Source organism: Siphateles boraxobius, unplaced genomic scaffold, assembly GCF_051911475.1.
Source record: "Siphateles boraxobius isolate OS27281-9 unplaced genomic scaffold, OSU_SipBor_1 21, whole genome shotgun sequence".
NCBI lineage: Eukaryota > Metazoa > Chordata > Actinopteri > Cypriniformes > Leuciscidae > Siphateles > Siphateles boraxobius.
In genome coordinates this window covers 2,108,655-2,122,641 of record NW_027508822.1, presented here as the reverse complement: position 1 = coordinate 2,122,641, position 13,987 = coordinate 2,108,655, and the positions used below count along the sequence as shown (strand labels likewise).

Here is a 13,987-nt window from a genome sequence, read left to right as displayed (position 1 = left end):
GTGGCACTTAAACTGCCTAGAGATGTTGGCGGTGTTTCAGGCTCTGAAACACTTCCTCCCAGACCTAAGGGGCCACCATGTTCTTGTCCAGACAGACAACACATCGGTGGTTTCTTATATCAACCATCAGGGGGGTTTGCGTTCTCGCCCGCTTTACAAACTGGCACGTCAGATCCTTCTATGGTCCCAGGGGAAAATTCTTTCTCTGAGAGCTTTTATCTCCCGGGGTATTTAAATCAGGGGGCAGACATCCTGTCAAGACAGGGGCCGAGGCCCGGGGAATGGAGTCTTCACCCCGAGGTGGTGGAACTCCTATGGAAACATTTCGGTCTTGCCGAGGTAGACCTATTTGCTTCTCGAGAAACATCACACTGCCCGCTGTGGTTCTCTCTCAGCCATCCAGCCCCGCTGGGGTTGGATGCGATGGTACATCCGTGGCCGAGGTCACGCTTGTACGCTTTTCCCCCGATCGCTCTGCTCCTTGGAGTTCTGGAGAGGGTTCGCCGGGACGGGCTCAGTCTCCTGCTAATAGCCCCGTTCTGGTCGGCCCGGGTATGGTTTGCGGACCTAGTGTCTCTCCTCAACGGCTCTCCCCTAGAGATACCGATCAGGAGAGATCTGCTCTCTCAGGCGAGTGGGTAGATCCTTCACCCCCGTCTAGAGCTATGGAGGCTGTGGGCTTGGCCTTGAGGGGGCCCAGCTCATAGATTCTGGTCTCTCGGCTGAGGTCGTTGAGACCATCCTCCGATCCAGAGCTCCCTCCACGAGGAAGTTATATGCCGCGAGGTGGAAACTTTTCACCTCTTGGTGTGGAGAGCGCCAGCAGGACCCAGTTAACTGCCCGGTTGGTACAGTCCTGGATTTCCTGCAGGACCGTCTCTCCACAGGGTTATCCCACTCCATGTATGTGGCGGCCTTAGCTGCTTACCACACCCCTTCAAGTGGAGGTTCCCTCGGGAAACACCCACTTATGTCTCGCTTCCTTCGTGTCACCTTGAGGCTGAGGCCTGCAGTTCGCACGAGGGTACCAGCTTGGGATCTGGCCATCATCTTAGAAGGTCTCTCCCTTGCTCCTTTCGAGCCCATCGAGGAAGTTTCGGAAAAGTTTCTTACTCTAAAGACTATCCTTCTTCTCGCTATCTCATCTCTAAAAAGAATTGGAGATATTCAAGCACTTTCGGTGGCTCCCTCGTGCCTGGAATTTGCTCCTGGTTGGTTAAGGCCTTTCTCTTTCCGAGACCAGGTTATGTTCCTAAGGTTCCAACTGTTTCAGTTAGACCTATAGTTCTGCAGGTTTTCTGTCCTCCGCCTTTTCTGACGTCAGACCAGGAGAAAATTAATTTGCTGTGCCCAGTTTGGGTTTTGATGCTTACGTCCACAGAGCTGCCCTGTGGAGGAGATCGGAACAACTGTTCGTCTGTTTGGGTCACCTAAGAAAGGGTGTCCTGCATCTAGAAAAAGGATGAGCAAGTGGGTGGTCGAGGCCATCCCACTTGCTTATGGTTTGGCCCATCAGCCTTCACCTTTGGCTGTAAGGGCTCATTCCACCCGGAGTATGGCTGCTTCTACAGCTCTTCTTTCAGGAGCTTCTCTTCAGGACGTTTGTGATGCGGCAGGCTGGTCCTCACCGCACACTTTCGTTAGATTTTATTCCCTCGATCTTAGCTCCACTCCCGGGGCTCAGGTTCTCTCGTCGGTTTGTGTCTCCTAATGACACACGACGGGGATTTGGTCGTATGGGGATGTGGGTATTGCGTTCCCACTGCGATTTCACGCAGCGGTAGTCCCTAAAGGGGAACGTCCCGGGTTACGTATGTAACCCTAGTTCCCCGAAGGGACGGACGCTGCGTGTCCTGCCATACTCTCGGCATCCCCTTGGGTCGCTGCTTCAGTAACTTTTAAGCTGGCGTATTGTGTACTCAGGGGATATTTATAGCTTCCTGGTCGATGACGTCACTCGCCGTACGCTCATTCTCTCCATTGACTGATTTCATTCATGCTTCAGACGCGTCACGCTGAGGGCGTTCCCACTGCGATTTCACGCAGCGTCCGTCCCTTCGGGGAACTAGGGTTACATACGTAACCCGGGACGTTTATACATTTCAACCACTGGCTGAATTTGATTTTGCCCAGTTTAACTCCTCAGAACATGTTCTTCTTGGTAGGATCCTGCCGTGTCCACCAGTCAAAGGATAAACGGAGCTTATGAAGCCCTTGACAGGGGTCATGCAGCTAAAGCTTGGGTCACTGAAGCAGACGGGCAAACGCCTCTACTGGGAGAGGTACGGTCCTCCAAACATACTCCTGGTTGGGTAATCGTTAGTAGGGTTTGGGAATGAAAACGGGTCCTTCTTTATACAAATATCTGAACTTGAATTATTTCTATGATGTTTGGTTTTAGTAATTGTTGTTGGACATATGCATTCATTCATTCATTCATTCATTTCAACATTATTTATATTTATATTAATCATATTCTCCTCCCCTCTCTCTCCCGTCACAGGTCTGGCCAGGGGAAACCTTGTTTCCTGACTACACTAACCCGTCCTGCATTGATTGGTGGGTTGATGAAATTGTGCGTTTCCACAAAGAAGTCAAGCACGACGCTCTCTGGATTGTAAGTAACCCGCAGATATCATAACCTGTCACCAAATATTGAACCTGATCATTTTACAACCTGGGGGAAATATCATGATTGTCTTATTCTGATCTCCAAATTCTTACAAATCAATACTATATATGTCACCGCATCAATATGTGTTAATCATGATATTCAAACACAGCAACGCTCAATAAACATCTCATCTAGAGTACAATGATGTAAATCAGAAATGTCAACATAAAATCATTGTAATTCATCAAACTCCTGTTCAATTAATTTCACATTCATTTGTATGGCAGTTTCACGATACATATTTCAAAGCAGCTTTACAAAAAATGCATGTTTCAAATATCGCTTCAGTAAATGTTCTCAGCACATGCTGTGAGTTTGAGTCATTCACGCTGTGCGTTTGAAAGGCAGAACGTGCCAAACAATGGGCTTCATGTTTTTACTCCAATATCATTTCATAACGTCAAAGGGAATGAAAACAATCAAGAAGCTAGTGGCAACTGTGTCGAAGAAACGCATTTTACGTCATCCAATCAATTCCTGATTGATAAAATCAATTTCTGCCCTACAATTGGTCTCACTGAATATTCTTATTCAGAAATGCATCACATTATGGAAGTAAACTGGTTACGAATGCCGTTTCATGTTTACGTTAAAGCCTCCCTAGAGGTTTTTGCTTTAATCTCGAGAACACTAGTTGCCTGAATTAGGAAACGCTGAACTAATTGCACTTTTTTTTCCCCTAAGGACATGAATGAGGTGGCCAATTTTGTAAAGGGAAGCATCAAAGGCTGCCCTGAAAACAAACTCAACTATCCTCCATTCACCCCACGTGAGTCTGAAACGCATCTGTCGCTAGATTTCATATCAGCATTTCCTCACCATCTGTAAACATCTGTCCTCTTGATTTCCATTGGACTACAAAGGTATCCTTGATAACCTGATGTTCAGTAAGACCTTATGTATGGATGCTAAACACAACTGGGGGAACCACTATGACGTCCACAGTCTCTATGGATACTCTATGGTCCTGGCCACTGAGAAGTAAGTGCTGGTTTTTCACACTCTGTATCCAAATAATTTCTGTTATGATTGACTGATCCTGCTTGCCAGAATTATTAATATAGATTAACATCACAACAATTTTGTATTTACCAGTGGATAGTCCTATATTAATGTGCTCGTTATTGTGACATCACACTCTCTGAATTTTGTTTATGAATCATTTATAAATGGTCTGGGTGGTCATAGGAGGGAGGTTAATGTAGTCAGTCTCAGTGTACGTCTTCTCTCATTCCTCTACTCCCCCTCTCTCAAAAAGCTTAACTCCTGCCTGTGTGTTTGTCATATGATTTCCTAGGCCACCCTACTTGGCATTGTGTCTTTCCAATATCCTTCTTAATGTAATTTTACTGTGGTGCCAGTGCTCCCTATACCTCTAATCAGTGCTGTTCATCCTATACGCAAAGTGTGATGGTTCCATTGGGCCCCCAAACCACCAGGGGCCCCCTTGCTATCAAAGATGATTTATAGAATTTCAGTTTCGTTTTTTGATTTTATCGTCCAATTACAACGAAAACACAATTCCATTCTTTTCCATTAAAGCGAGCACTGTCACCCTTCCTACGTAACATCCAAATCAGTCAAATCATGTAACTTGATTGTCGTAATATACAGTCTCCTGCTCGACATGTTTAATCCTAAAAAAAGAGAGTTAAAAGCGCATTGGGCTGCGAAAGATGCGGTGTTGCCCAGGTGGCTTTCTGTGCGCGCGTTCCAAGACAGAAGGAAGTATTGGCTACTTTGGGCTTCAAGTGTGCGCTTAAACAGGCAAATACATACACAAATAGGTCAAAAGTCAAGTTTCACTTAAACGCAGTCAGTTATGTCTAAAGTCAACATATACAGTTGGGAAAGTAATCAAATGCTTGTCAGTGTATAAGAGCTGTGCATTTGGCCTTAAAGTGACAGCAGCCTAATAAACCTGCTGCCGTCTGTCATTTAATGTTAATCAAAAAACAAAATCATCCACTTCTCCTTGCTGAATAACTTTAGTAACTATAATAAGAATCAATGTAGACCTATATGTAATTAATACGGTAAAGAATATGCAGTGTTTTACTTTCAACATTATTAGCAGTAGGCAAAACATTTTATTTCATTTGTATCTTTTTTCTATTGTATTTGTCCTTTTGTTTGTAATTGTATTCTTCTTTATTGTATATTTCAACTCAGTGTTGTTTGTTGACAGTGAAACTGCTCTGAAAGAACAGATTAAGGGATTGTGGGTAATTTTGGGGGTTTTATGAACAGCGGCCCCTGGACAAAGTTTCACTTAGGGCCCCCAGAAGTCTAGGATCGGCACTGACTCTAATATTGTGTTTCTGCTTCCAGGGCATCGAGAGCAGTTTTTGGGAAGAACCGTTCCATGGTTTTCAGCCGCTCCTCCTTCCCCGGGGTGGGCAAGTACGCTGGGCACTGGTTGGGTGACAACGCCGCCACCTGGAATGACATTAAGTGGGCGATACCCGGCATGCTGGAGTTTAACCTCTTTGGAATCCCTTACGTAAGTGGTTTGACTCCCAATGAAACGCCTTTTCCAAGACATTTTTGATCTCCTCTGTTACTCTATGCAGACATTTGTCAGATTGCTGGTGTCTTTTTCATATATAAAACACTGGAATCTCCATTTAAGCTCCATTTAATTGCTTAGTTTTTTGGAGAAACACTTAATGATAAATAGTGATTTTTCCTGAATCTAATGATGTTCTTCTACAGGTCGGTGCAGACATCTGTGGGTTCTTCGACGACTCGTCGGAGGAGCTTTGCAGACGTTGGATGCAAGTCGGCGCATTTTACCCCTTCAGCCGTAACCACAATGCTCAAGGGTTCAAAGTATGTGCTGCTCTTTAAACTAACCAGAAACATTCAATCTCGACCTCTGGAATGATATTTTGAGAGGGCAAATGAGGATGAATGTAAAATTATGTTCTTGGTGAAATTAGATGAATAAGATTTGACCTTTTAGTCGGAAAGTAATCATTCCACGGCGGTCTCCACGATGATTGCTCTCCACCATGATAAACATATTATCAGGATCCACGGATCTATTTCTCTCCTGGCTCTGAGTAGTTTTCTGTCCCTTTCTTAAAGGACCAAGACCCTGCATCATACGGCGCTGACTCTCTCCTGGTGAACAGCTCCAGACATTACCTGGAGATCCGCTACAGCCTCCTGCCGTACCTCTACACGCTGTTCTACAAGGCCCACGTCCGCGGAGAGACGGTAGTGCGGCCCATGATGCATGAGTGAGTTCGCAAGCATGTGCAAACAACAGCGGGACAGTTCCAGTGTTGCTTTTGTGTTTGTGAACTTCATGTATTTCTGAATGAGATCTCTCATGTGTGTAGGACTTTAAAAAATTACGCAATAGGTTTTGAGTTTAAATCGAGAAATTATTTAAGTGAATACAATGAATAAAATTTTCATTTGAACTTCCCCTGAATGGGTTAATAATAATTTAGTCTAATATTTTTCTTGTATAGTGTGTGTGTGTGTGTGTGTGTGTGTGTGTGTGTGTGTGTGTGTGTGTGTGTATATATTTTATAATAATATATATATTTTTTTTATCATTATTTTTTTTTTGGCACTTTTATATTTGTAACATTGTGATCAACTGGAACGTCACTATCTGCTTTATAAGATTTGTTTCTCTGCAGGTTTTATTCCGACAGTGAAACCTGGGCAGTGCACAAACAGTTCATGTGGGGAGCACATCTTCTCATCACACCTGTGCTGGATCCTGTGAGTGAACACACACACACACACACACACACACACACTCACACACACACACACACACACACACTCACACACACCGAAATTATTCACGGCGCTTCACTTTTTCCACATTTTGTTGTTACAGCCTTATTCCAAAATGGATTGAATTAATTGTATTCCTCAAAATTCTACAAACAATACCTTATAACGACAACGTGAAAGAACTTTGTTTGAAATCTTTGCAAATTTATTAAAAAAATCAACAACAAAAAAATCACATATCCATAAGTATTCACAGCCTTTGCTCAATACTTTGTTGAAACACTTTTGGCAAGTCTTTTAGGGTTTGATGCTACATTCTTGGATCACATGTTTTTGGGCAGTTTCTCCCATTCTTCTTTGCAGAACCTCTCAAGCTCCATCAGGTTGGATGTTTGCTTGGTAACAGACCTGAGAGTTGATTATCGAACTCGATGGAGGGGTTTAAGATTTACCAACTACAGATACGATGAGATTTTGTAGTTTGATTTTGTCGGTGCGCAGCCATTTTCAGATCTCTCCAGAGAATGTTGAGGAAAATAATGCATTTAATCTATTTCATTTTAATCAGAGAATTTAATCAGAGAATGTTGAGGAAAATAATGAATTTAATCTATTTTGGAAAAAGGCTGTAACATAACAAAATGTGGAAAAAGTGAAGCTCTGTGAATATTTTCTGGATGCGCTGTATGAATATGATATTTGAGTGGCACAGTCTGAAGTGTACAGTATTTTCCCTCATCTTTTTTTCGGTTCATTGCTGCTCCTCTTTCTGTCATCTTCCTGAAAAGCCATGACAGGAGGACCATATCTGTCTTCAAAAAATGACCACCAGTTTATGGAATAATGCTCAGTTTTAAACTATTAAAAAAATGTTTGTCATTGTTTAGCTGATTTCCCTGTTTATTTGTTTGTTTGTTTGCTTGTTTTAGGGTGTTGAAACTGTTGAGGCCTATATCCCAGATGCCGTCTGGTATGACTTTGAGACGGTGAGACCATCCTCTAGCACCACACACCTATATATATATATATCAATATATACAGTGGGGGAAATAATTATTTGATCCTCTGCTGATTTTGTCAGTTTTCCCACTTACAAAGAAATGAAGGGTCTATAATTTTTATGATGGGTTTATTTTAACAGAGAGAGACAGGATATCAACCAAAAAATCTAGAAAAAACACATTATATAAAGGTTATAAATTGATTAGCATCTGATCGAGTGAAATGAGTATTTGATCCCCAACCAACCAGCAAGAATTCTGCCTCCCTCAGATTGGTTATGTGTCAATGTGGAACACAGATCAGTCCTCTCACTAAGAAAGTACTCCTAATGTCAGCAAAATAACCATCAATCGCCCTGGGTCTGGAGCTCCATGCAAGATCTCGCCTCATGGGGTACGGACAATCCTGAGAAAGGTCAGGGATCAGCTCAGAACTACACAGGAGGAGCTTGTTAATGATCTTAAGACAGTTCAGACCACAGTCATCAAGCAAACCATTGGTAACACACTACGCCACAATGGATTGAAATCCTGCAGCGCCCGCAAGGTCCCCCTGCTCAAGAAGGCACACGTAGAAGCCCATCTGAAGTTTGCCAATGAACATCTAATGATTCAGAGAAGGATTGGGAGAAAGTGCTGTGGTCAGATGAGACCAAAATGGAGCTCTTTGGCATCAACTCAACTCACCGTGTTTGGAGGAAGAGAAATGCTGACTAGGACCCCAGGAACATCATCCCTACAGTCAAGCATGGAGGCGGAAACATCATGCTTTGCTCAGGGGCTGTTTCTCTGCTAAGGGTACAGGACGAATTCACCATATTGACGGGGCCATGTACCGTAAAATCTTGGACGAGAACCTCCTTCCCTCAGCCAGAACACTGAAGATGGGTCTTTCAGCATGACAGTGACCCAAAACACATGGCCAAGGCAAAAAAGGAGTGGCTCAAGAAGAAGCACATTAAGGCCTAGCCAGTCTCCAGACCTTACGCCTATAGAAAATCTGTGGAGGAAGCTGAATCTTCGAGTTGCCAAGCGGCAGCCAAGAAACCTTAAGGATTTAGAGAGCATCTGTAAAGAGGAGTGGACCAAAATCCCTCCTGAGATGTGTACAAACCTGGTGACCAACTACAAGAAACATCTTACCTCTGCTTGCCAACAAGGGTTTCTCCACCAAGTACTAAATTATGTTTTGCTTGGGGATCAAATACTTATTTCACTCACTGAAATGCAAATCAATTTATAACCTATATATAATGTGTTTTTTCTGGATTCTTTGGTTGATATTCTGTCTCCATCCATTAAAATAAACCTACCATAAAAATGATTGACCCTTCATTTCTTTGTAAGTGGGCAAACTTACAAAATCAGCAGGGGATCAAATAATTATTAATATAAAATGCAATTTTTGGTTTGTTTTCTAGGAGATAAGGATTCCAGATCGCAAAGCAAAAGTTTCCTTGAACCTGCCCGCTGATAAACTTGGTTTACACCTGAGAGGAGGAGCCATTCTGCCGGTACAGAGACCAGACGTCACCACTACATACAGGTAATGATGGGAAACCTGGAGATTTACCCCTAAAAATACACCGGCTCATATTAAAGCATGTACTGTCACTAAACTCTATCCGTGAAAACAGTCAATCCGCTCTCAGGAAGTCTTTCAGCTCCGTCCACTTACATAAAACACATCTAACGCCCAATACAAAAAGTGTCTGCTATTTTTTGGAGAGTGTATTATAGTGAATTCTTTGAATTACCATAGTATATTAATGATGACTATTCAGAGAAGTTGTAACATGATTCACAGCATCACTATACCATGGTTAATATTGCAATGTGAGTTTAGTATGATAAACATTTAGATGTGTGCGTTTCGCTTGGAACGTTTCTCTTTTGTTTATTGTTCCTCAGTGTTTTCATTCATCTCGTTCCTGTTCATCTGCATGAGGCCTGGGATTATATTTTACATTAGGGAAAATTGTTTGAATTTTATTTAATTCTTTGAACTGTTCATTTTGTAGTTTGCTTTTATTTCCCTCTGAATATATTGCACCTTCAGCAGTATAAATGGAAATGTACCGTATCTCTCAACGTATCTTTTGGGCTGATACGCAAACACATATTTAAAATCCACCCGGCTTTGCTGTGCGGTTTCTGTGACGTTATTCACGAACAGCAATCAGAGGATCTGTCGCCTGTCTGCTCTTGAGTTTCTGGTGAAAGTTGTGTGTTTCCTCAGCCGGCGTCTTCCCATGGGATTGATCGTCGCTCTCGATGACAACGAGGCTGCGTCAGGCGAGCTGTTCTGGGATGACGGAGACTCTCGAGGTATTTTACAGCCACAAAAATCTACCTCATACAGGGTCTCAATAACAAGAATGTCTGAAGTTCAGATTTCTACTTATATTTCTTATGTTTTCATTTTTTATGATCAGAACAAAATGTGGTAAAATACATTTGTTACAGTATTTATGAATCTTTTTTAATGTTAGTTAATAATATTACAAATGTTCACTGTTGGTTCCTGTTAGCTCAGGTTCATTAAATAATATTAACAAACACAACTTTTGATTTTAATAATGTATTAGTTAATGTTAAAATTATTAATGTAGTTGGCGAATGGTAAGAAATGGAAAATAATTATTTCCCAAAATGTATTTATATTGCATTCAAAGATTTAAAATTTGAAAGAACAGCTATACTTTAACCCCATGACAGATATAAATGTATACCCACATTTTGCTTAAATGAATCCAAGACTCCAACAAAACATCACCTATGTTTGCAAGGTTGAGAAATTTTCCTTTAAAATTAGTAGAATTTGTAACATCAAAATGTTCAATAAATTAACAGTTATTATTGAGCCCTATTATAGAGACTAAATTATCAGATTTACCCAAATGTTTCTTGAAAAAAATCAGATTATCATATATAAAGTTGATTTGTCTCTCATAACTTCTTCCTTTATTTTTCTTAGATACTGTTTCATCCGGCTCCCACATTCTTTACCAGTTTTCTGTGGCTAATGTACGTCATCCTAAAGTCACATTTCTCTTGTTGTTGTTTTTTTAGTTTTTTTTTAAAGAATGTATGTATTTTTGTAAATGTTGTCTATTCCTGTAATCTGTCGTAATATGTGATATGTTTCTGCTGGATCAGGATGTCTTGACAATGCACGTTGCCCACGACGGCTACACGGACCCGAACAGCTTGAAGTTTGAGAACATCACAGTGATGGGAGTGAGCGCGGCTCCCGCCTCTGTGCTCGTGTCGGACGGCATCACTACTGACGCTCTGTCCCAGTCTCAGGTTCACTACGACGCCACCAAGAAGGTGATCATAGATTTAACATGAAACAGTTTTCTATTCACCACCAAAGTCAATGTGAAACTGTGTTTGTGACCAATTTTGCTGATTTTGATTGAAATAGGTTGTTCAAAATCCTACAGGAATAGGTATAATGCACATCGAGACCATGAATATAAAGTAAATAGGGTACATTTTTATTTAATATTCACGTTAACCACACTTTGGAGGATGTTATTGCATCTTTAAATATTATTGCTCGATATAAACTGTAGCTGAATAACAGAATGAGCACTGTATGAATCATATTATGTTTGCTTTGTTAATTTAGCATGCAAACAAATGATGCGATGCAACTAAAATCAAACTAACAGTCAGATAAATTGACAGAAACTTCAGGCCCTGTTAGTATAGTTTAAAGCCATTAACGGTTCACCTAAAACTTTAAAAAGAAAAAAATTATAAAAACAAATATTGTTTACAGAATGATGAATGAAGCCTATTTTAGGGTCATTAAGGTTTTGTTACATTTTATTTATTAATTTGTGCTGATAAAGAAGTGAAATTAAAAAAGTTATTTTTTTCTGAATAATTTAAATATAGCGCAACAAATACTACCATGAGCTATTCTTACAGTTGCATTTTACACTCTTTTCTAATGAAAGTAATGTTTGTAATGTTTTTGCATTGTAATAATATATATTAAAAACTCACACCGTAATTACAATGTTTTCACGTTTAAGCATAATAAATAATATTGCATAATGCAAAAATACGTCATGCATTGCAACTAAAGTCAAAAACAGAAGCTTAAAGGCATATAAATTGACAGAAGCCAAGGTTTTCTCTACAATAAGCCATCTGAAAATAGACGTCATTCAAAGGGCATTCGGAGAACATCTCTAAACAAAGTGAAAAATGAAAAAATAACAACCGACATAACGTAATTTGTACAGTGAGCCAGTCCTTCGAACCATGTCTTATTTAAAGAGGACACATCATGCACCTTTTCACAAGATGTAATATAAATCTATGGTGTCCCCAGAATGTGTTTGTGAAATTTCAGCGACAATAACAAAACACGCAAATCTCACTAATCTAAAATCTCAGAAATAACCAGTAGCGAGTGCAGTGATACAGAGACTCAGGAAGAGGTTTGATCTTTTAGACGCACCTGGACGTTTCTGAATGGTTAGTGGAGACATGTATGTAGTTGTTGTGGAGTTACATTGATCATCTCATCGACTCGCATGTACCGTCTTGTTGAACTTCTGCATAAGTGTACACAGTTCCTGAGGTCTTTATAAGACAGCTGTGACATGTTTTGGTCAATAATGTTCAGTGCTCGTCTGTGCTCAATGACTGAACAGTTTCAGGCTTTGCTGGATCTTCTGCCGTTGCGTTAGAACTGGTCACTGTTGTCGCTTGCGAAACCAAATGTCGGCTGGTGTGTGTAAACATGCAGATTAAGGGTCGGTAATATTATAATAAGATCCTATGTGAGTGAAGGGGAGTGAAATCTGGTTGTCTTTTTTTTTGACGTGCTTGCAGAGAAAGGCTTACTAAAACAAAGGTCACTTTTCACGTTTTGTCTACACAGGAGACCCAATTACAGAACTTAAACACGGAAAAAGTCAGATTTTTATGATATGTCCCCTTTAACACGGGGCAGGAGACCCTCGCGTCCCAGGAGAGATGCTGTCCTTCCAAGAGAGAGTCCATGGATGCTTTCAAAATTACACACACACATTAGGCTATGATGAAGGGCAATCTTCTCCCAGAGCTCAAGCTCTTGGAATGACGACATGACTTTGGTCTTAAACCACACGTGACACATTAATGTCAGCTGTGTATTTGTCTTTTTTGTTATACACATCCATGCTGTCTTTTGCGTGATATAAATCATCCTCTGCTAGGTGATGTATCTGAGAAATCTGGAGCTGGAACTGGGGAAGGACTACAAGGTTAACTGGCAGGCCAAACTCCCCAAATCTCTGCACTTGGACTGTTACCCTGAAGCAGGTTCTGATCAGGCCAAATGTGAAGCCCGCGGCTGCATCTGGGAGGTCAGAGAGAGAAGATATTCAATATTAACAGACACTGTTTGAGCTGACATGTGTCTTTTCTGTTACCGTTATAACGTGATCAACACATTGTCTTTCATAGCCTTCTGCTATTCCCAACGAGCCCTGGTGTTATTACGCCGAGACCCACGGCTACGTCACCCGAAACGTCGTTGAAACAGCGAGCGGCATCATTGTAGATATAGAGCGCAACACCGATTTCCCAAGTCAACGTTCTCAATCTCGAGACATCGACAAGCTCCGTGTGGAAATCACATTCCTGAGTGGAAAAAGCCTGCGCTGGAAGGTATGCTTTTCTAAATGTCGGACAATGAGTTAATATACCATTTCTATTCATGCATTTGGCAGATGCTTTTATCCAAGCGACTTACATTGCATTTAAGGTATGCTTTGTTAATGCGTTTTCTTGGGAACCCATAACCTTGCTGTTATTAGCACCATGCTCTAATGATGATTTAAAAAAATTAGGAATTAAGTAAATAGATGAATGCATTTAGGACTGAAATCAAGAGTACGACTGATTTTGGTCCTATTGATGTAGATCTTTGACCCAGCCAACGCTCGCTTCGAGGTCCCCGTTCCCCTCGAGCTGCCGGCCACACCAGAGACTGAGGAAAACAACAGACTGTACAGGGTTCAGATCCAGAACAAGCCATTCGGCATCCAAGTCATCAGAAAGAGCTCAGAAGAGATCATGTGAGTAATACAGCTCAGTTAACATGGTAACATTCCAGGGCCCTATGATTTCTGTGATGCGGAAAACGCGGACGGAATCACGGAATTTACACATGAAAACGGAATTTGCATATATTTTGTTGACATATTAAATAAACATTTTTTTTTACATCCTTCTCATTTTTCAGTTTAAAACAACACAAGTAGAAAGGTCTCTACCTAAACCGTGGCCAAATGGCATTGATAAACATGTTGCCTAGTAACCATACGACCTCACATTCACGCGTAGGGAAAAAAATGTCGAAGCGAGTGGCTCCTGATAACCTAACGGTGGCTGCGTTTGTGGTAGATGCGTCCATTGGTATACTGTAACGCATTGGTTCCCAACAGGGGGGTCGCGGCCCACAAGGGGGCCTCAGCGAGCTCTGTGGGGGGTCGCGTCATATTTTGAAAAGTTTGGAGCAATGAGCATTAAATAAAAGTCCTTA

General features: G+C 41.3%; 2 protein-coding genes across 2 annotated transcripts in view; one reads left to right on the top strand and one right to left on the bottom strand.

The window, feature by feature from the left end:
- The window catches only part of LOC143746076 (uncharacterized), a 189,292-nt gene that overhangs the window by 58,757 nt on the left and 116,548 nt on the right, over window positions 1-13,987 (bottom strand). The window lies entirely within an intron of this gene.
- LOC143746064 (sucrase-isomaltase, intestinal-like) overlaps window positions 1-13,987 on the top strand; it is a 50,283-nt gene that overhangs the window by 20,383 nt on the left and 15,913 nt on the right. The window contains exons 12-27 of the mRNA XM_077237780.1: window positions 2,166-2,282; window positions 2,504-2,617; window positions 3,359-3,443; window positions 3,538-3,655; window positions 5,006-5,177; window positions 5,390-5,506; window positions 5,765-5,919; window positions 6,331-6,415; window positions 7,363-7,419; window positions 8,856-8,980; window positions 9,674-9,762; window positions 10,412-10,461; window positions 10,594-10,767; window positions 12,657-12,806; window positions 12,907-13,110; window positions 13,366-13,520. Of these exons, the coding sequence (XP_077093895.1) occupies window positions 2,166-2,282; window positions 2,504-2,617; window positions 3,359-3,443; window positions 3,538-3,655; window positions 5,006-5,177; window positions 5,390-5,506; window positions 5,765-5,919; window positions 6,331-6,415; window positions 7,363-7,419; window positions 8,856-8,980; window positions 9,674-9,762; window positions 10,412-10,461; window positions 10,594-10,767; window positions 12,657-12,806; window positions 12,907-13,110; window positions 13,366-13,520 (1,967 nt within the window). The remainder of the gene's footprint in view (window positions 1-2,165; window positions 2,283-2,503; window positions 2,618-3,358; window positions 3,444-3,537; window positions 3,656-5,005; window positions 5,178-5,389; window positions 5,507-5,764; window positions 5,920-6,330; window positions 6,416-7,362; window positions 7,420-8,855; window positions 8,981-9,673; window positions 9,763-10,411; window positions 10,462-10,593; window positions 10,768-12,656; window positions 12,807-12,906; window positions 13,111-13,365; window positions 13,521-13,987) is intronic.